Genomic DNA, 21,378 nt, shown 5'->3' with positions numbered 1-21,378 from the left:
CATATGAGATCTTCTCCAGACCTCTCTGCCGGCCGTGCTCAGCACCCACCTTGTTGGTCATCTCTGGCAGTTGCACTCCAAGTTGCAGCTTGCTAGTGTAGCATCAGTGGAGGAAACTTGTGCTAGAGCTGCTAAGTCTGTTCTGACATAACTGGAACACGAGCAGGCTTGGGCATGTCACCCCAACCCTGTTTGAAGAAGCTGTCTGCAAGGAGTGATCCGCATGCCCTGGCACTCCCGAGTTCGGAAGTGTCTGCCTGGGCCACGTGCCTCCGTTCATCCCACGAGGATAAATGCTTGCTCTGACCTAGGTGTGTTTGTGTCACTCCTCACCACACTTTTCCCCTCCTCTGCAACTTGATTGATCGAGTTTTGCACCTTGTCTTCCTGCCTTGGGCCCCACTTTCCCAGGCACCTGTCAGGGAGAACATTATCACTGCAGAGCGAGGAGGCCGGCCCAAACATGTGCTCGGTGAAAAAGGGATTTGTTTAGCAGTGCCGCTCAGCCTGTAAATCAGCGGCGTGCCCCTGACTATCCACTGCGTAATGACTGATGCATATTCATGCCTGCTAGCAGCACAGCCATTCAGCTGGGACAGCATCGTGTCACTGTGTTAATATTGTGTCCCGGGGGAAGGAGAGCAGGAGAGGAGTCTCAGCAGCAGCCTCCCTACCTGCCTCTATCTGCTGCCCCGGCTGCCCGCTTCTCGTTGGCTCCCCAAGATGCACCATCACTTGCTTTTCATATGTATTTCCTTCTCCCGGATATGCCAGCACAAGCCCTGCGGGTTTGCTCTTTGCTGTGGTACCTTCTTCTTTCCCTTCCTCCCAGTTCCGCTAATAACTAAGGGTATGCACCTGCAAGGGCTCTGCAAGGGTTAAGTGGATGCAGGGGAGCAATCATTACATTTGATCACATAAATTAAATGACTTGCTAATAAAGGAGACACTCTGGAAGCAGACCCCCTCCTCTCCCCTCATCCTAAGATGGACTATCCTTTTGCTCCCTCACCCACAACCAGTCCACAGAGAAGAGACTGTTGTGAATGTGCCTGCTCTGTCCTCTGTCTTGAAAAATGACAAAAAAACAGCTGTGCCACCTTTTCCTAGAAAAGACACAAATTTGGAGGATGTGACAGTGCTCTGTGATGCCATGTGTGAGAGAACAGATGGGGATTCCCTTCCAGTAAAAGACGTAGGGGCCATCCAAGGAAGTGGGGGAGCCAAGTTTGGTACTAACAAGGAGGGGTTGTCACCACGGGGGTACTAGTAGACTTGTGGAGCTCCTTGCCGAAGGATGTTGTGGGTTTAAGGAGCTTACAAGGGTTCAAGGGAGGCCAGACAAGTGCTTGGGAGAGAGATCTGTTGAGGGTTGCTAAATAGACAAACCACGCCAGGTCCAGGAAATCCCCTGAGCTGAAAATAGTTGGACATTCGGCAAGTATTAAGGGGAAGTAGCATATTTGTGTTGTCGGGGAGGGTAGTCTTTGGCTGCATCAAAGCGTGGATGCTTGAGCAGTGCTGTCACGGTCCACTCTGGCACTTCACAGATTGACCGGATCAGAGTCCAACCAGGCCAGCCAGGAGTCTGGGGCCTGTTGCGCCCTACATTTGGGCAGGTGCAGTCCTGGATACTCTGTCCAGTCCTGCTGCTGGCACTGGGGGGACATCTGTGGAGCTGGCTGTCCGTGCGAGACAGTCACCTAGGCTTCCCGCTGCCATCAGTGCAGAGATTTAGGCACTTTCAGAGCGTGATTCCCCTTACCTACTTCAGGCAACTAGTCAGGCGCCTCCCTGACTACACAGGGAGTTTTCATGGAGCTCCAGTACAGCTGCATGTCCTGTGTATATCCTGTGCAACCTGCGTACAAGTCCCCCTTCTCACGGGGGTGGTGGCTGATACGGACACTTGATCATTTGTGTAAAATTGTTTCTCCTCTGCAGAGCCAGGGCCTGTCATTTTCTCACTCCTCTATGTTTCTTCTCCTTCTAGGGGGGACTTGAGCCATCCCCAGACGAGAGGACCCTATTTCTCTGCCGAGCGGGTTAGCCATCCAAAGGGTGAGTGTCACTGGGGGTTGTAAGGAACCCAGGCCAGTGCTATGCTAAGATACTCATTCACTGTCTCTTCTGCCACTGACCAACAGGTTGCACTTCTTTCTGCCCACTCCCTGTCCCTCTGGCTCCTTTTCTGGACCTTTCTGCTTTTTTGAAATTTCCCAGTAGCAAAAAACCTGTTTCTGTGTCCATTTTTTTGCTATAAAAATGTATATGTGTTAAGATTTAAAGCAAGCAGGAAGCTGAACAGCCGGACCTATTTCCATTGCAAATTCTTCTAAATGAAAACAGCTTAGATGCGCTTCCTGAAACTAGCTTTTAAATTTTTCCCTGTCAGCAGTTGTTTCAGAGGAATGGGGAAGAATGGGGAGGGAAAGGAGAATGGAAATCTTGTAGAGGGAATGTGTTTCTTGAATGCAGGATATATTTTTTACTCCAATACACAGTGCTTGTGCTCAGGTCAGGACTGGTGGACTGGTCCTTTCCTTGTGTGACATACAAGGTCCTGTTAAGCTAGTGGCTTCCCCCTTTTTGGAGCCGTGGTTCACCTGAGAAAAATGGCAGTGAGCTGCATTCCCTGATGCTCAGCTTCCCTCTCTGCTCCAGTGCTACTTGTTGCACCTGCATTTCCTTACTGCCAACCCTGTTTTCTTGCCCCTGCTGCTGGGACCACATTAATAAGCCCAGCTGGACAAAGCTGACTTTGGCTAGAGCCACATGGTCTTTATTCCTCCTGCCACCAGCTCCAGCCAGACTGATTTCCTTCATGACCTGCCCAATCTATCGTGTACTCACACCTCAACAAAAGCTCCCTGACCAGTTAAAAATCCCTCGATGAGGCGAGGTTTTGAGATTTTTCAGTGCCAGTTGTGGTTGTGTCTTAGAGGTGACAGGACCAGAAAACAGCCCTAACGTAAACCTGAAACCGACTCATACCGCGATGCAGAGCAACTTCTTCCCTGGCAATGTGTTTGGTGGTGTGTAGAGAGACAGCTGCTGGTCTCCAAGGCTTTGGCATTTAGCTTTCGTCTTCCGCTCTGGCTGACATTATCAGCCCAACAGCGTGCGCAGTCTTTTTCCAGACACACTGCGCTTGGGCCTGTTCTTTGCTTTTGGATGAGCTGTATAACATATGTCTCTGTTTGACCATGACTCTTGCCCTCCTGCAGAAATGGCACTCACTGAACGGTAACCTGCCTGCACAGAGAAGTTTGAAACTGGAAGCGCATTTGTGCTTTGAACTATCCCCGTTCTCTCTGCTGTTTGCTGGCTGGGGCTGTCTCGGGGGCACTCAGGCAGGAGGCAGGAAGTCTCTTCCTGAGGCAAAAGCATGTCTCAGCTGCAAAATGCCGTCTGTGACCTCCATAGAGCAGATTAAATATGGCCCTTTGTCCGTCAGTCCTGTTGGTTGCTGCCCCGGCTTGTTTCGGTGTCAGCTAGTCTCTTCCTCTCCACCTCTTGTATTCTGTGCCTTGGAGCATCCGCGTCTCTGCCTGTTGCCGGTGCCCTCCCTGCGCTTGTGACACAGTTGTGATTTCATTAGGATAATTGGAGAGCAGGGCTCCTCTCGGAGCACATTGGGCTTTCCTGCCCGTGATTTGCTCTGCTGCGCCAAACATCTCTGCAAATGGAAGCTCAGCTCTACGGGGGAGCTGCCGGCTGTGACAGCCGAACACAAAGACCCAGCGGGAGACCAACAGCTTTCCTATCCAAAACCTATACATGGAGCTTTTTTCTCCCAGTTGCTGCAGTAGCCTTGTATACCATGGAGCTGAGTGCTTAAGACTCAGGATGGGAAGTTATGTCGCCTGAATTTATTTCCCAGCTTGGCCATCCAGTTGCTCGATGACTTTGGATCAGTCCTTTGACTTCCTTGCCTTGTCCGTCTGTAAAATGAGGAGAATGATGGTGTTTGTCACAAATGTCTTTGCACGTGGCCCGCATCCCCTGATACAGCATTGGCTGCTCCATTTCCTGTAGCTCTGTGGCTAGGGGAATATATCTGAATTTGTCCCTTCTAAGATACTTAGGAAAGGCCGTTGTGGAATAACCAGCTGAGAGACAGTATCTTTTGTAATTCCCACCCCATTATTGGGCGGCATTTGTCCCAAAGCTTGATGTTCTCTATCCCTGTTAATAACTGTATTTCCAGAGATACACTTACATAAGAGCTACATACGTGTTTAGTCTGAGTTTATACTCCATTGTGCCTTATTTCTTGTGGACATATCCTTGGCGGGGGAATCATGCATTGCAATTTGGTACTGAGTCCAGCAAGTCGAAAGATTGCTTAGAGCCCAGGTTCATGATTGCCAACACATTTTAGCAGTTATAGTTATCATCTGTCATGGCGGTCTTGTTGTAACTTTCCTAGGGTACCTGTCCATTCCTTCGTACGTTGAAGGTATATCACACTGCCTTTCACCAATGATTTATTAATGGGATTTTAATGCAAAGTAAGACCAAATGCTGCCTCTTCTCTTGAGTTCTGTTACTGTCCAGGCCTCTCCATCATGCAAAGTATGTTCTTCATTTGTTTTTCCAAAGCTGGCTGAGAGGTCTGGGTAGTAGTTGCTTTTCTAGGGTAATGTTGAGTGCTGCCTGCCCAAGGGGGGAAGTGTCTGCCTCCAAATCACGTGCTTGGCTCTGGGAGGCAGGAAAGTAGATGAAAGCAGAGGAGCCGTGGCGGTTTACAGTCATCTGCATCTCAGCAGTGAGAGCTTTTCCTCCCCCACACCACTTTCGCACGTGCATCGGCAGAGTCAACACTAGACCTAGGTTCTGACTGCCAGATTAGTGCTCTATTTTCATTATCTGATCATCCCCTGTTGCCCCAACCTGCTTTGTAGATATGTTTTGGCCTTCATTCGTTCACCTTTACCCAGGCTTTCAGTCAAAACTCCAGTCTCCTCTTTCCTTACGCTTGCTGCTCTTGCTTATATAGGGAGCCAAGCAGCACTTAGAGTTAGATCATCTATCAGGGACATAACTGAAAAACGAGCTTTGATTTGTTTAAACCAATGACCCTGCCAGGTGTGCGCATGAGTGGTGTTTTCAGCTAATCACGTTGGGCGCTAGCCCAGAAGGTATCTCCCACGTGCTTGCAATTTTAAGGGTCTGCGTTCAGCAGTGGGATGGGACATGTCCTCTGCTTGACCCACTTCCTGCAGGTTGTGCCGGGCCTTTCCATGGACTGGCAGCAAGTAACCTGCAGAGCAGCATGTTTCCTCTCTGTGTAAGTTAGCTACCATTTCATGGAGGACTGGTTCTTTTGCAGAAACTACGGTGGGATGGGCTGCCTGCTTTCAGAGGGAAGGGTAGAGCAGTGATGGTGGCAAATGGAGATTCCACCATGGTGTGCATGCATTTCACAGCATCGGCCAGAGCCACCCAGTGCCATGTCCGTGGTGCTGGAGACACTGGCTTTGGTGTGGAACAGCCCAGGGACTTGAGGGGATCCTTAAGCCATTTCATGCCACTAAGTCCCCCCCCACCAGCGAGTCAGGTGTAAGTGTAATAGGGGAAATGAAGGAAGTTGTCTGTGCTCGCATTCAGGCCAAGAATGGAAATTTTCATGACAATCTGATTGCAAATGCTGCTTTCTGCACCGGCATTTTTTGCAACAGACTGTAGTGCTATATTGCAGATTGTTAAGGTGCCTGGTGTACTGGTTTATAAGCTCCTGTGATAAGGGACCTGCTAACCTTTCTTTTGGGTGTAATCAGTTTGATGACCTGTATCGGCTAAGGGGTGATTCCTTTGTTGAATATCAGTTCAGACAGAAAGCTCCGGGATAGCTGATTGTAATCTCTGTTTATCATGTTACTGACTTGCGTAGATCGGTTGCTGCTTTCAGTAGTTTAATAAAACCATTAGGCAGAGCTGAGACCACCACTTGTTTTTCTTGCAGAGTAAGCAGACAACAAAGAACTTTATTAAACTTGCAATTTGGGAAGAAAAGGAAGAACACTATAGCCAGGCCAGCTTGCTGCTAATAGTAGATGATTGTGCTGCTTTTTTATATTATTAAAATATCAAACACGGTGCAACATGAACAACTGAAGTACAAAGCAGAAAACAGAAAACTGGCAGCTCTTTTAGCAGGCATGGTGCCTTGTTTTCCTTTGTCCTCCCATCTCTGTGGCCTGTGTGATGAGGGGCTACCTGCGAGTCACACGCATGAGCACAGACTCCTGCCAGCTATCTGTCTCCTAGGAAAACAGTGACAGTTTCAGGTGCTGAGGTGCCTGTGGGATACATTAGCGTGATGGAGAGGGAAGAAGAGCAGCAACTTGACAAGTTCTTTGTGCTTGAGTAGGCTCTGGCAGAGGGGTTGTATTGCCAGAGGCGCCTAAACTAGAAACTGTGCAAGGGCTGGGCCCCGTGCAAGGACCCGTCCGTGCCTGTTCAAAACCCTGTGCACAGCTATGGCTTGCACCTTGGTGCTGGGACATGTTTATGACTGTTGTGGAGAGACAATCACTCTCTTTTAGTCCTTGCCTGCACCTTGAACCTGCCTACAGCTTTCTGCTATTCTTCATCCAGGGTTTCCTGCATCTCCTTGAGTGGGTGCCTGTGTTTTAAGCCTCGTACATGATGTCATTCTTGTCCCTTTTCCTTCTCTGCAGCAGTATTTTTGCTCTTCAACCTTTTGGTACCGACTGCCTGTTCCTTCAGATCTGCAAGAATTTGCAAAGGACGGAAGAAGCCATTCTGTTCTTTTTAGGCTTTTCTTTTTTTCTAAATGTAAGACACTTATTATCTCCAAGTTGTTTCTCCAAAGTGGGACCACCATTTGCAGCTCTTATTTCATCTTTGGCATGCCTTTCTCTTTTCAGCTGTGGGCTGTGTTGTCTGGAGTTTGTGAATATAAAGCCAGTAAGCCAACAGCCAAGCACGTTGTGATAGATTTGCAGCCCACTTGTTTGTTAATTTAAAAAGCAACAAGTAAATTAAAATGAAGCATTGGATAGGCTGTGATTCGTAACAGAGCTTCAGCTTGCCAGCCTCATTTCCCTAATCTCTTTCAGGCTGGGCAGGCCACTGAGAACATCAGCATTTTGATCCTTAAATGAAAACAAAGGTGGCATTTCAAGCCACTGGAGAGGTTCTTTCAGTCCTTGCAAAGGCTGTATTTAAGATGTTGGTGACAGTGTTGTGCACCAGCGAGTGGAGGAGCCTAGACAGCAACAGGGGTGAGCCAGCAAGGATTGCCCTGTCAACGTTTTAAAATCACCAAGTAGAATTCCCGAATTGCGAGTGTGTCATCCCAGACCGCTGATAAGTGGTTAAGGTGAGCGTTGTTTTTATGGAGAACTGTAGACCATTTCAGCCTGCAAGACATCTCTGCTGAAGGGAAATAAAATTAAACACTGAAGCGTTTCTGGTCTACAGGTTCTTCAGCTCATGTGGACAGGGCTTTTGGAAGAAAAGGTGCCCAATCTGAGATGTATTTTAAGAGATTTGCAGAGATGGAACTGATTTCTGATGTATTTAAATGCAGAGCTTCCCACTTGACAAGCAGGGTTTAAATATCATTTTAATATGTTCAGTAATGAAGACCAGTTGTAAAACTTCCTTTGCAGTTGGCCTCAATATGGCAGTGCTGCACAAAAATCTGCCTCTTGACTTGTGTGCTTGGGTTCGTGTCCATCTTGGGGAGGAACAAGTCAATAGGAGGAACGGGAGGAAGCAGAGAAAGCTCCTTCTGAGATCCTGTTTGAAGGGTGTCAGAGCCTCCTTAATGGTGACTGCATTGGGAATCCACTGCGAATCCCTCTCCTTGGCACCTGAGCTTTCCTTTAAGCAGTGCTGCCAGGATGGGAAGTGCTGAATGGGTCAAGCCTCTGAGTTCCTCACCTCTGTTCACACCAAGCAAGTTTCGGAAGATTTCTCCAGGCTGTCCTAGCTTTGCTGTGAGTTCAGCTGTGGTAATCAGTCAGGCCCCCAAACCTCGTCTCCCCGTTTGCAAAGAGGGACCGTGCAGAGTGTCAGGCTCTTCTGTGTAGGACGAGCTTGAAGCAGGGACATAGCTGGACCTCTGAGTAACATCTCTGACCTTTATGCTCAGCTGCCTTAGGTCTGACAGTGCTTTTCTATCTTAGCCCCATGAAGGCTCACCTGCAAGAGCTTGTATCCAGCGTCTCAGCCCTAACTCCCGCAGCCGAAGCCTTTGCGTTGCCCCTCAGAGCCTGGCATGCTCAGGCCCAGAAGGAGTTAAGGGGATGTGCCTTCTGCACTCACCTCAACCTTCATCCCCTCCCTTCGAGGCAAAGGTAGGGTGCAAGCGCCCCCCCTGGGAATGGGGATGGGGTTGGGGCAAGGCGCTTGCTCTCCCTGCTCCCTGTACAAGGCTGGCAGATGTTTCTTGTTTCCTGAAGCCTTGCTGCTCCTGCTGCCTGGGAAATCCACAGAGGCGGGGGAGGATTCATGGGCTACTGGGCTGGGAGCAGCTGCTGCTGCCAGGCGGAAGCACTCGGTTAGGCTTTCCTAGACAGCTTTGAATGGGAGCCAGGAGCCCTCTCTCTGCGGGAGAAAATCCGCGAGGTCAGGAAATATAGCAGCAGCTCCGGCTCCATGCTAGGGCTGCTGGCTTGGCACTCACATCCCAGCCCTTCTCTTCCCAGACAGCTCTCCTGAATGGCTCTCTTCTGTGGCATCTTCCTTGGCTGTTTGTTCGACTGCCCTGCACAGCTTTCCAGGGCTCCGACAGTTAAGAAGGCTGCTAGGTACCACAGCGGTGATGTATTTGGATGGACAGGGAGAACAACGGACAGTTGACCCAGCTCAGGCTCAGACTATGGCTGCTTAGCTTGGGACCGGGAAGCTGTGCTTTCATGTTTTGCTCTGTTATTTTTTGGTCAGCTCTGTCTGGGATCTGCAGTAGCTGCTGAGAACTACAACCTCTTGTTTTTCCTCCTCTGGAAAACCTCACACCAGAAAAGGCTTTCACAACAATCAGCAGGCTGTAAATTTCCATCCGGTGAGTCCCTAGCTGAGCGTGGTAACTTGGGTCTGTGACCATCTCTCCAGCACAAGTCCCTGCTCTTCCCTACCTGCCCTTCTTAGGAAAGCCAGAACTATTATCTTTGGAAGGGTGGTTTCTTGAACCAGGCTATGTGGGGTTGTTCACCGTGGCAGAAGGCTTTGAGGAGCAACTATCCACCTCTTGAAACCTGTGCATGCACTGATGAGTCTGGTATCTGCTCTTCCCATGTTATAGCTCGTAATGTCTGCAGTTTGATACCCAGCCTCATGCAGCACGATCCCTGCAGCCACTTAGGGATTTTGCAGAGATGGGGTGAAGCAGAGGAGTGAAGGAAAATTGCCTTTGTCTGAAAGAAAATCTGCTGGTTGCCTCTGCAGCAGCCACTGAAGCACCGCTAGCTGCAGCCTAGAACAGGCCTTCTGCTGTGGGAGAGGCAAGGCTCAAGTTTGCTTCACGAACAAAGGATGTGATGGTTGTGATGGGGAACTAGGTGTTGTTGGTAGGAGTAATATTACAACCTGGGAGTAATACCAGCTGCCCAGCTACGTAAGAAAGTTTGGCCACAGCCTTTGGCCAGGTTCTCTCTCCTGTGGCGTTCCTCTGGCTGGTAGAAGCATTAGTGTTAACTCTGATAGCTTCTAGGCTGGGTCTGCAATGGTTATAGTCACCCTTCCCTCCTGACACTTCTGGGAAGCTGTTTTCTAAGCCTGTGTTGGGACAAGGCTTTTTGCAAAAGGGGCTGTGTGGCATTGGCTCTGGGCCACGTTGTGTTGTCCCGGTGATGGTGACCTGGGATGGTGCTTCTGCTTCGCTCTGGTGCAAGTCTAGAAAGCAACGGAGAGCAGGATTCAGCCTCTGAAGTGGCAGTGCCGTACGGCAACTCTGTCCTTGCACATGCTCTGATGAGTGGCCGGGTCTGGGCACTCTCTGTGAAGAGCATGTATCATGGATACTCTGGGAAAGGGAGGGAGCTCCTCTGAGTGTTGATTTTAAGCACACATTGTTTCTAGCGACCGTTGTCAGAAGCTCCCGTGCCCAGTGCTGTCCATCATTGCCCACGCTCACATTAAGATATATTTTGCAGTGATGGTGAGAAGCAGTAGGGTGGGCAGGACTCGGCTCCAGGGTTGCAGCAGAGATGGTTTGGTACCATTCTCTGTGTGCTAGAGAGTCCGTGCTGCCGCTGCTGGAGCAAGGAATGAAGTGCAGAGCAGTGAGGAGTTAGCTGGGGCACCAGCGTCTTCCAGGTACGGCGGGAGTGTGCAAATCCTAAAAATGCAGAGTGCTTGTAAGTAAACTGTCAGTGCTTTGGAGTGAGGACCTTTGTGCTTTGTGTGTGTGCACTTCAGCTAGCGCGGTCATGCCCTGACCTCTAACTCATTAGAAATTTTTCCTGCAGATAAATCGTAACCAGACACTTTCAGGAGGCCAGAGCGTCCCAGTCTTTAAGTTAAAGGTCTTGGCATTTATGCCTGCAGTTTCAATTGTCTCGTCCACTCGTACAACATATGAGATAAGTGTGAAGAAGGCTGCAACTATTAAAGTGGGGAGCTGCCTTTCAGTATGCTCAGACTTGCTGTTCAGCAAAACCGCCTGGGAATTGCTGCCAGAAAGAGGGATTGGGGAACTCAAGTGCTGCTGCCTCTCAGGTGGGTGAGGAGGAAGGAAATGCTGGTCCGTGTTTTGCTGAGGGAGCCAGAGCTCAAAGCCCTGCGCTGTGGTTGTGCGGGGCAGAGTGAGGTGGGGAAGGGAGATGTGCAGGGCTTGGTCCCTTGGTGTCTCGGTTGTCCCCACTGCAGCGCGGCAGAGCTCAGACGCTCCGTTCAGCGGTGTGTGCAACGAGGGCCTTGTTGGTCAGCTGTCGAAGGGCTTTTGCTGACAGACAGCAATGCACAAAAGGCTGCTTTGCAGAGCCAAAGCAGAAATAATGGAAAGAGCCGGCTATGAAAACTGTCCTGGCTCTCGGGAACAAGAGAGTGCCTGGGTCTGCGTATCTGTGCATGGCTGGTGGCTGGCAGGTCCCCAGCCACCCTGACAGCTTTCCTGATTTCCTTTGGGCTGGAACGGAGACTCTGAGGAGAGGGCCAAGGCACTGCATTCAAACTGGGCTGTAATGCAAGCTGAAACCATTTGCAAGAGACCTAATTCCAAGACCAAGTGTAAACCACATGTTTGGGAAACTGGTCTCAAAACTGGCCAGTATGCAGGTCCCGTTCTCCTCAGTCTGTGGCCGAGTGGAAGGCAGGAGGCACAGCCTCATCACACAGCTATTGCGTCCTGGGCCTTTACCTGAGGGAGGTGTGCGTTGCATGGCCCCCCCGGCACTTGCCTGTCCCCAGCTTGGCTGGCACATGAGCTCTGCCGTGGGTGGCAGCCTCAGCCCCGACCCCCCCATGGCAGCTTGGAGCAGGAGAGGCTGCTCTGACTGTGTGGCCTGGGGGTCCTCAGAAGGCACGGCTTGAGCAGCGCCTCCCACTGCTGTGGACACGAGGGAGAGGGTTGGAGGGCTCTTGAGGAGGTGGCTGTCACGGGAGCACTTTGCCCTCAGATACTGGACAGACTGGGTAGAGGGATACCTGCTCGCTCACTCTCCCCCACTCTCTGGCAGCCGGAAGCAGTTCTCAGCCCTCAGCTTTGGGACTGTGTCCGAGGAGCCAGTCTGTAGCCCAGTTACCTTTAGCCCTGTGCCAAATTATTCTGCACGGAGGCTCTATCTTGCATAGCCAAGGGCAAGTTAGAAGAGACAGAAGGCAGCCTGCTTTTATGAAGGGTTTGACTCTCTCTTCCCCTCCCCATACTTGAGTCTGAATTTTTGTCTCTGCCTCAGCAAGTCCCATAGTCCTGGGCGGCCGTGCAGCTCCCCTTGAGCATCGTCGCAGCAGCTGCTCCACCATCAGCACCAGGAGCAGCCTGGTTAGATCAAGGTCCTTTGTGGCCCCTGAAGGCCTTTCTTGGCAGCTGCTGTGTGTTTTGCTAGGCGTTGCAGATCTCTCTGCTCTGAATGTAAGGTGGGACCTGGTTGAATGTCCTCCTTAGACCCTCAAGACACCTCTGGCTGTGAAACTGCTTTGCTACAGGAGTGATCCCCTCTAGGGCCAGCCGAATCGGCGGAGTTTGGCAGTCAGCATTCTTCCCTCCGGCCCCGTTTCCCTCCAGTTAATTGTCTCTTCCCATCACAGGTATTAGAAGCGTGGGGTGGCAAGGGGATCTCTCTTGTCCCTGGGAAGTGGAGCTGTTTGTGTATGTGAGAATGTGCATTAATGGAGCAGAGCCATGTACATACACTCAGTGCAATCGTGTGCTACAGTCACTCTGTTACAGCCTTGCTTTCAACCTGCAGCTTTTCCTTGGCCCCAAGAACAGAGGTGCACAGGGTTTTGCTAGGAAGGAGTGGCATGTCTGGATATAGACCTAGGATATCACATTATTTGCACCTTATTTTCTCCTCCCCTTCTTCCGCCCCATTTAATGAGCTACAGCTTCCCCATCAGCGGACACAGGCACAGCATCTGGCTGGATCCGGTGGTCCTGCTTCACGCTGTTTGGGCTTGCGCTGCTCATTTCCTTGCCTTCCTCCAAGATCCTGGGTGCTTAAGGGGGATAAAATCTTTGTTTGTCTTTCCACTACTGAGATAGCAGCTCAAGAAAGGGCTTCGGCCAGACGTGGTTGTGTCTGACTGCTCCTAGCTTGAGTAGGTAATTGAACTGTCTGAGTGGTTTAAGGTTGCAATCAGATGGGGATTGAAGTCAGAAAGTTTTGGCCTACTTTAGATTAGATCTTTGCTGCGTTAGCAAATACACTAGATGCAGACATGGGCTGGATGTATAATGGCCTTCGCTGGTACGCTTTGTACCAGCTGCCTGAACAAAACCTGCTCTTCTCACGAGAGCGCATCTGTGCTGGAGCTGCTGTTAACATATTGAGAGCAATCACCTGCCTGATAGGAAATTCTGTGCTACCAAAGCTTTGAGATGAAGATGTGGCCTCCTTCTGAGGGTTTCCATGCTGCTCAAAATGCTGTGGCCCCTGCTGGCTTTACCACCAAAATGACTAGAGCCTTCAACGTCAGATAGCTAGGAATCGTGACTTTGATGTTATTTTCTTGAATTATTCTTAAAATTTGTCTACTTGTTTTTGAGCTGCTAGGATTCCCACTCTTCACAGCCTTTTCAGCAACTGTGAGGGCAAGACAGTTATTTTTCTTTGTTTATCTCTCTTTTTTAATAACAGAGCTACATCTCTTCATAATGTTGTGTAATCTCAGGGCCTGGTTTTAAGGAAAGCATGAAATATTGCTTAGATTTCTCATAAAATGTGACAGAGTTGGCAGAACTGCAGCGAAGACATTACAGCGGTGCAGTGTTACAAGGAGAAAAATAAGCACCCGGGCCACCGCTTCTGCCACAGACAAGGAAGGCTTCCAGGGTTTCATTAGATAGAAAAACAAAGCCATAAACCCTAAGTTGTTTAATGGGTTATTAGATTCAATTTATCTGAAGCTGACTCCATATTTTTATTTTTTCTAAAGCCACACATTTACATGAGCAGGCTGAGGCAGGAGAGCCGGCGTGGATACCGATAACGGATATAACTCAATATATTTGGAAACAGAACAACATGCGTGTCTGCAGCCTCCCTGTTTGTAGCTCCCGCGCTGCGCCGGCACAAGGAGGTGTGCAGTACTGTGATGAACGGGGCCGGGGGATCGATCCAGCCGAAAAATAACCTGCCTGTCTCCCTGCCCCGCCGCGCGCGCACGAGCCACGCTCTGCAAACGCAGGCCTGACTCCGTGCCCTGCCGTTTCACACGCTCTGCCCGGTGGCCAGCGGCACAAGGGAATTCCAGAGGCGGGGGCAGAGAGCGCCCCAGGCTTACAGTCCCTGGGTGTGTGAGCTGGGGGACTTGTGCCCCGGAGCTACAGCTGCCTTTTTGGCTCACGGGGCTGTTTTTACAGCCGGGTTGAGACGCTGCATTTTTGTTACAATCGGGGAATTGCTGTGTCCTGGCACAGCAGAGGGGGCAGTCCCTACGGGCGAACCCTGCTGTACAAGCCTCCTGGCTCCTCGCAGAGCGCTGAGTTCACTTGCAGAGCTTTAAAAACAAACAAGGAAGCGTGAGTGGCCCTTGCTGTTGGGAAAAGCAGGCTGGTGGTGTGCAAACAGAGCGTCCGGGACAGCAAACAGCCGGAGGGGCCCTGGGCTTGGCTAGCGCTAACGCTCCTTTTCAGCTGGCTTCCCTAAAGCTACGGAGCGGTATCTACCCTGGGGTGACATTTAGCCGTAAGGAGGAGCAGTCCAATGAGAGCGAACGTCTATTTAAATGTCAGGGTTTTGTAATCTTCCGCTTATAAACGCTAAGTTGAAGTTCCTCTTTCTCGGTGGAACTGGGGCAGAAATTTAAGGGAGCGGGGCAGGGAGGAAGGGGAGGAAATTTTCTCCTGTCGAAGGGTACACATTTCGGCAGAGGTGTGGTTGCCTCATCCTGTCCGCGTTAAGCCTTCCCAACGAGCACCTTTCGTGGTAGCGCCCTCCCTGGTGCAGCAGCTCATCCTCCGCCGTGCTGCGCGCCAGCTTCGTCTAGTGGGAATAGACGTGCCACTTCCGCAGGACTGTTTTCCACTCGGGAGTAGGAAGTAACCTGTGGTCCTTCTCTGTCTCAGCCTGCAATTGCCAGTACGGCGAGCGGCATCTTTTAGCCGGAGGACTGGCGGAGGATGTGGGTGTGCCGCCGTCTCAAACCTGCCCTGCAGCAGAAGGCAGGCTGTATTTAACTCAGCCTTGAAGGTGAAAACGCTTAGCTAAGAAAGCTTATTTGAGGGGGGCCTGGACCTCTTCCCAGTTTTGCTGCTACTGCTGTGTGGGTGTTGACATGCAAATCACTTTGGCCAAGGCTTTCAAATCTATCTAATGATTTTGGATCACCAGCTTGAGATAAGGCAAATCAGAGACAGGACCGAGCACTTCCTGAAAACCAGGCCTCTTGAAATTGGTTACTTTTGATTTACCTGGCCTATACCTCGGTTTTCTTATCTGTAAAATACTCCCTTACATCGCGTGGCTTGCTCTGGGAACGGGTGAAGTTTGTCTCTTGAATGTCAGGCTGAAGGATTGCAGAGTATCCTAGGGTAGATGTGGTGCATGGTTTCGTATTCAGTTTGATTGATTTCTTTGATCATTTTAAGTAACCTTCATTACTAGTGGAGGGTATTAGATTAAATAGCTCTGGATACTGCAGTTCTGGGCTGTAGTTTTAGATGAAGTTCCATTTTTTTTAGGTGAGGTTAGCTCATGTTTGAGACCCCAGAGAATTGCATCATAAAAGCAAAATAAAGGCAATGGATCCTAGAGCCATAGTGCAGGATGACAGAAGGAAATAAGTATAAATTTCTATGGCCAGATTTCCATGGTCGTCGGTGTACTGGATGGGGAGAATGAAGAAGTCCTTGACCCTTGGGGCGCACCGTTGATTCCACCATTTCCCTGTTTCCTGGCCATGGTCAGGCAGCTGCTACTGCAGAGCAGCTGGAGACAGAAGCAAACCCCTCTCCTAACATGACGTCTGTATTTCTCCTTGCAGGTGGTGGTGCTCCTGGAAGTCCTGAGCTGGGGTCGGCTGGAAGATGACTGAGTACAAGCTGGTGGTGGTGGGAGCTGGTGGTGTTGGGAAGAGCGCTTTGACGATACAGCTCATTCAGAACCATTTCGTTGATGAATATGACCCCACGATAGAGGTGAGTGGCTCTGGGAAGAGGGCCTGCCTGTCTGCGTGTTTTCCCATTGCTCTTTTCCACTTCACTGTGAATCCAAAGTGTGCTTGGCTTGGGCTCAGTCTGAGCCTGAGTGGGGATGTGTCTCTGCTTCGCAAAGCTATCCTGAATTTCTACACTAATTTGTGCCTCCTGAAGAGCGACAGCAGTGTCTGTTGAGCAGAAATAGAGAGGGATGCAGTAAAGGTAGGCAGGGCCCTTGGCAGAGCTGCGCAGGGGCCGAGAGCTGGGGTAGCACAAAAGCCCGTCATTCTGATTAGGTGTCAGCGTAGGGAGGGGTTAAAGGTTTGGGAATGAAGACCAATTTTGTGTCTGTGCTTCCCTTTCTTCTCCTGTAAAATTAAAGTAAATATATTGACTGCCTATGTGAGATGTTTTGAGACTTAATGATGGAATGGGCTATATCAGAGCTCAGTGGTATTATGTATATCCTGCAGTTTAAGTGAGACATGCCAAGCAGCTAAACCTTAATGCTTTCTACAGTGTTACTGCGGGGACAGGTGTGGGTTAACAGATCAAACAGAGGTGAAGACTGCTGAATTTCTTTTAAGAGACCCCGACCTCTCTGCAGAGCAGGAAGCTCATTGACTTTCTTTGGGCTGTCTCATGCATGGTTATAGATTTGTTCTGTGACAGGGAAAAATGACACTTCAATTCTTTTCCAGGATTTGCAGACGCTACGAAATAGCTTAGTGCTTCAGGAAAGACAAAACAGGGGCTGTGCTTCCGAGGAGACTGCTGGTGTACCCTGAGCTCCTGGCTTTCGTCCTCTGCCAGAGCCAGATGAGTCCACCCTTTGGTGAGAGGCAGAGAGCAGGGAGTGAGCTGTAAGGGCCGGTTCTGCTTGTGTTCTATTAAGAGGAGTTAATGATTAATGTATTTGTCTCATAGTCAGCATGGATTGCAGCACTTGTCTGTCTAGCTCAGTACCCCATCTTGAGAAGCAGCCAAAAACCTTTTACTTCTGGAGGTGGTGCAGAATGCAGTTTTCAGTCTTAAGAATTCAGGTTTCCACACTGCAAGTGTAAGCAACACAGCCATTTTTATACCTTTTAAAAATGTATTCCATTCTCCAGCTACTTTCACTGTTCCACCATTGCTAAGGAGATGCTGGTTTTACCTACTGCATGATTTACACCTTTACTCAGGATAGATCTGTGCAGTGCTCTGCTTTCAGTGCAGCTCCTGGCCATGTTGTGGCCAATTCTGTACTGGGAATAAGTCCACCCTGGAAATCCAAATCACAGCTCTGTCATGCCTCTCAGACAATAACCTCCCTGTCTGCAGTCCTAAAGGATTCTGTACCAGATGTGTATAAAAACAGCTGTGGTTAGTGCAATTATTAGTATTATTGTGCCTAAAAGGTCCCAGCTGGGTTCAGAAATCTATTCTGGTAGGTGTTGTGTGTGTAGTCCCCACCCTGCAGAGCTTATAGCTTAAATAAACAAGAGAGACAAGCCTTGGTAGAAAGGCAGAAATATTCTTCTTATCCTGTAGATGGGAAGCAGAAAAAGAGACAGCACTTAAAAGCACTTGCTATTAAGCGTTCTGGCCAGGGTCACGTAGAAAGTCTGTGGCAGAGCCTGGGATTTAATTTAGGGCTCCTGAGTCTCAGTGCTGCACGTTGCTTACAGATCCAGTTGTCTTCTTCCCCAGCTCCTCTCCCCTCAGCTATATGCTTTATCTGTAGCATCATATGCAGAGTAGAAAGTATAAAAAAGTATAACTTGTGGGGAAAATTCAGGAAATTCGGGAGAGACTTGGCTGTGGTGGTGCCTTGCAGAGTCAGACACACGTGAACCGCTGTAGCCAGCCCAAACTCCTGGTGTTGGCACCTGCTCATCGTGCCTGCAGCACACAGGCATGCTCAGGGAACTGAGGACATCAGGGTAGGGGGGAAATACTAACTCTTCTGGCTGGTGTGTCTTTTCACCTACCGGGGTGCCTGGAAAAGCTATGCAAAGCATTAATATCTATTTGTTTTAGTTGCTGGCCAGTCTGAGCACTTGAAAAGTCTTTTCTTTTTGAGTTGAACAAACTTTTTTATTTGTCCAACACTAATATTATTTCTGCATTTGAAGTGCTCTTAGCCCCAAAATATTGTTTCTAAAACAAACTTGCTTAGAAAACATTAACTTTTGCATAAACAAGAAAATCTGCTGTTTTATTTTCCTGTCTGTGACTGTTTGCTGCAAGACATTTTAGTGCACTCAGATTCACATTTTCGAGGGTGCCTCCCTCCTGTTTCCTCCCTGTGCTAGTGCCGACGCCATGGACTTATGATCCTGGCCTCCAGTGGTTGGACCCCTCGGAAGAAGGGTGGGACGCGACCGGTTGGGCCTTCCTGTGCAGTTTTATGTACAGCAAGAATTATACACCCTCTGTCCGGGCTGGGACCGTTGTTTCAGCAGCTCCCTCATTTTCTTAGACATCTGCTCCAGGTTGTTTTCCACAAAAGAGCTGCTGCTCGAGAGCAGCCTCCCCGGGGAGATGTCTGCATTAAGGGGTCAGGGAGCAGCGCTGATGAACGTCGGGAAGAGAGGGAAGCAAAGGCTCTTCTCCCTTGAACCTGGGGCTGGGCAGATGCAGCTCTGACCCACGATGAGTTGGGTTTTGGCCTCCTTTTTGCCAGCTGGTGTTGTTGGATTTGTTTCCAGCTGCCTGCCCCCCCCCCATATGTACCCCGTAGGGAATTTTCTCCATGTAAACACGCAGTGGGGAATGTAAACCTTGCATGGCATCTAGCAGCCTGCCCTCCTCACCCTGCCTGCTCCTGCCGTTCTGTCTGCAGCTCGCGTCGGTGCCCTTGGAAACGCCTGCTCTCCTCCTCACTGACCAACACCCTCCTGAAAGGCTCCCTTTCAATTAGGCTTCATTTTATGGGGATTTAGGATGTGCAGAGAGTTACCTGCCAGTAATCTGGATGTGACCAGCAAAATCCCCATCCTCTTGTGACTAAGCTTCTTTGGATCATGCCCAGGAGCTGACTCTGGCTGTTCAGCTAAGTAACAAACAGCAGAGCAATGCTGAAATGTGCAGGTTAAAAGACAAAAAAAAAAAAAAAAAAAAAAAAAGAATACGTGTGCATGGAGTAAAGGCCTTAACTGTGCTACCATTCAGGTTGCTTAAATGAATCAAGTGTGGCTTGTGTTTAAAAGTGAGGCGTGAGCAGGGAGGGCTGCCCCGAGAAAGGAGCTCCGGGGGCAGGAGGGCAGGAGCAATGCGCTCAGTAGCCTCTCGGGGGGAGCAGGCGAGGGCCAGAGACCCTGACTGAGCGTCTCCGTTCCCAGGCAGCCCTGGCTCCACCCGAGCCAGCAACAGGCCCTCTCATGCCAGGCGAAGGAGCTGCCTCTCTGCCCCAGGGAGGCATCCCACTACGTGCCTCTTTCATGTTCTCCGTGCTCCTGTTCAGCACCTCCCCAGGAGCGGATGCAGCTCTGCTGGCTCTCCCCAAGCCAGAGGGGGCACCCAGCACCCACACCGTGCCCACCTCTTTCCGTCTTGCAGCTGCATCAGCCAGAGGAACTGATATTCCCTTCCTGTCCTGCTGTTTTGTTAGTACAAATGTCTCATTTTGTAACTGATGAGCAGCCTGAATAACAGGAGTAGGCACGGAAAAGAAGAGAAGGCATGTGAAGAAGCAGGTAGGGAAGGGCTGAGTTGCAAGGGAAGGACATGCTGCAAGTGGGAGATGGGAGCAGTAAGGACATGCAGATGCAGAAGAGAGAGAAGACCCGCTGCAAAAACCTTGGGGAAAGCACGGAGATGTTCCTCGTGCGCCCTCCTGGCGCACTTTCCCAGCCGGGCCTGTTTGTGCCCAGGAAGCCTTGCAGGGCGCCCGTGCTCCTAGCGGTGCCTCTCCCCTCTCGGCCTGCATTCCTTCTGTTGGACTGCTTTTCCGTCAGGGCGTGGGGCTATAGGCCGGCATGGTGAGGAAGGGGTCTCTTTAGCAGCAGGTCCCTGTCCCCAGCACGGTATCTTTGGCTGGAAGCAACAGAAAGTCTTTGGTTTGTAACCTGCCCCTTCTCAGCCGGGCGCAAGCGAGAGCTGGAGGCAGCAGCCCCGCTCTCTGGCTGGCAGCTGATACGCGTTGCCGCTTCCCGGCCGAGCTGCCTTTGGTGCTGTTCCCATGCCTCAGAACGAACGTCCTGCCCCCCTCGTTCCCAGTGCTCGCACACCGCAGCCCTGCCGCTATAAATGCAACTTGCTGAGCCAGGCTCCTTCGGCTGAACCCAGGCAGCCCTTCCTGCCCGGCGCTGTGCTGAGCTGGGCTCAGCGTGGGCTGCCCGAATACGGCGCTTGCTAGCGCACCTGCCTTTCAGCTGCCAGACACCCTGAAGACCTTCCAGGAACCTGAGGACCAAGGCACTGACAAAATGTCTGTCTAGCCCAGCAGTGGATGAGCAGGAGAGGATCAGATGAACCCCAGACTGTTGAGAAATCCTTTGGTTTATCTTCCAGCTTCTAGAAATCAGCCACTGAAAGACTTCCTAAGCCCAAGGTTGTATCCAGACCATAGTGCTTAACAAATGGACCTATTGCCCGGGTCTCTGAGCACATTTGGGGTGCTGGGAAGGGAAAGGCACTGCCCTGCCACCTGGCCGGGCCGCTTTGGGAGGGGAGCTAGATGGGGACCAGCTGCTGACTTCCCCTTTGATGGCACAGGGACTCTTTCTGCTGTGCTCCAGCAGACGAGCCACCAGGCTGAGCAGCGGTGGTGTCCCGACCGCCTGTCCTGAGCCCTTAGACAGTCTGAGGTGTCCATTCCTAAGTGCTTGGAATTCATGGCTTGTGTGTCGTCACCTAAGAGCTGTCATCATTTAAATCAGTCTTTTCAGCTGCTGGAACAGTATCTGCCTGTGTTCCTGAGTCAGAATCGGGAATCGCTGTCTGCTGTAGCGAGAGGGGATGGAGGATTTTATTTCTGTCATCCTGCACTTCTCCTTCCAGCCACTTAGTCCAGCCCCTTTCTGTTGTGCAGGAAGACGGGACTGTGAGCAGGAAAGCTGCAGAGGAGCGGGAGCTGTGGGATGCTGGGATCCGTGCTTCAGCAGCTTGACGTGTGTGCTCACGCCGAGGGGTTGTAGCCGAGCGTGAGGCTGGCTGCCCTTGCAGCCGCAACTCCATCGCCTGGCAGTGAGCCAGAGGAGGGGGCCCAAGCTGTGATGGCTGGCGGGGAGGAGGGAGTATCAGTGGGAAGTGAACTGAGCCACTGTGGAAAACATCCGTGGGGGGGGTTCAGTTGAAGCTGGACCCAAAGTGGTGGTGGGGAGAGCTGATCTTCCCCTAGCAATGCCTCCTTCTTCAGAAACACTGATGGTCCCTTGCTGCAGCACCTGGGGACTCTTGTGTTCCCCAGCATTTAGCCTATACTCTGTGTTTGGACTGATAACCCGAGCCAAAATGTCAGATCGCCTCTCCATAGATTTGTTGTCTGATTGCCAGACTTCTGCTGAAGTTTGGGGCTCGGCAGTTGAACGCGAACACTTGCACTGAGAGACTTGTCCTTTGGACGCACGCCAGGGAGCAGGGATGGAAGCGAGTCAGTGGCGGGCGTGTGTGAC

At 50.7% G+C, this 21,378-nt stretch overlaps 1 protein-coding gene across 2 annotated transcripts in view; it reads left to right on the top strand.

Annotated features, from left to right (window-relative positions):
- Positions 1-21,378, top strand: part of HRAS (HRas proto-oncogene, GTPase) — a 55,091-nt gene that overhangs the window by 23,528 nt on the left and 10,185 nt on the right. The window contains exons 2-3 of one of the 2 annotated variants that reach the window (XM_067295952.1): positions 1,994-2,061; positions 15,625-15,778. In XM_067295952.1, coding sequence (XP_067152053.1) covers positions 15,668-15,778 — 111 coding nt within the window. In that variant the 5' untranslated portion in view covers positions 1,994-2,061; positions 15,625-15,667. The remainder of the gene's footprint in view (positions 1-1,993; positions 2,062-15,624; positions 15,779-21,378) is intronic. The other variant, XM_067295953.1, reaches the window with a different exon arrangement.

Source organism: Apteryx mantelli, chromosome 4, assembly GCF_036417845.1.
Source record: "Apteryx mantelli isolate bAptMan1 chromosome 4, bAptMan1.hap1, whole genome shotgun sequence".
NCBI classification, from domain to species: domain Eukaryota; kingdom Metazoa; phylum Chordata; class Aves; order Apterygiformes; family Apterygidae; genus Apteryx; species Apteryx mantelli.
Note: the sequence above shows the minus strand (reverse complement) of the source record. Positions and strands in the feature narration are given on the sequence as shown.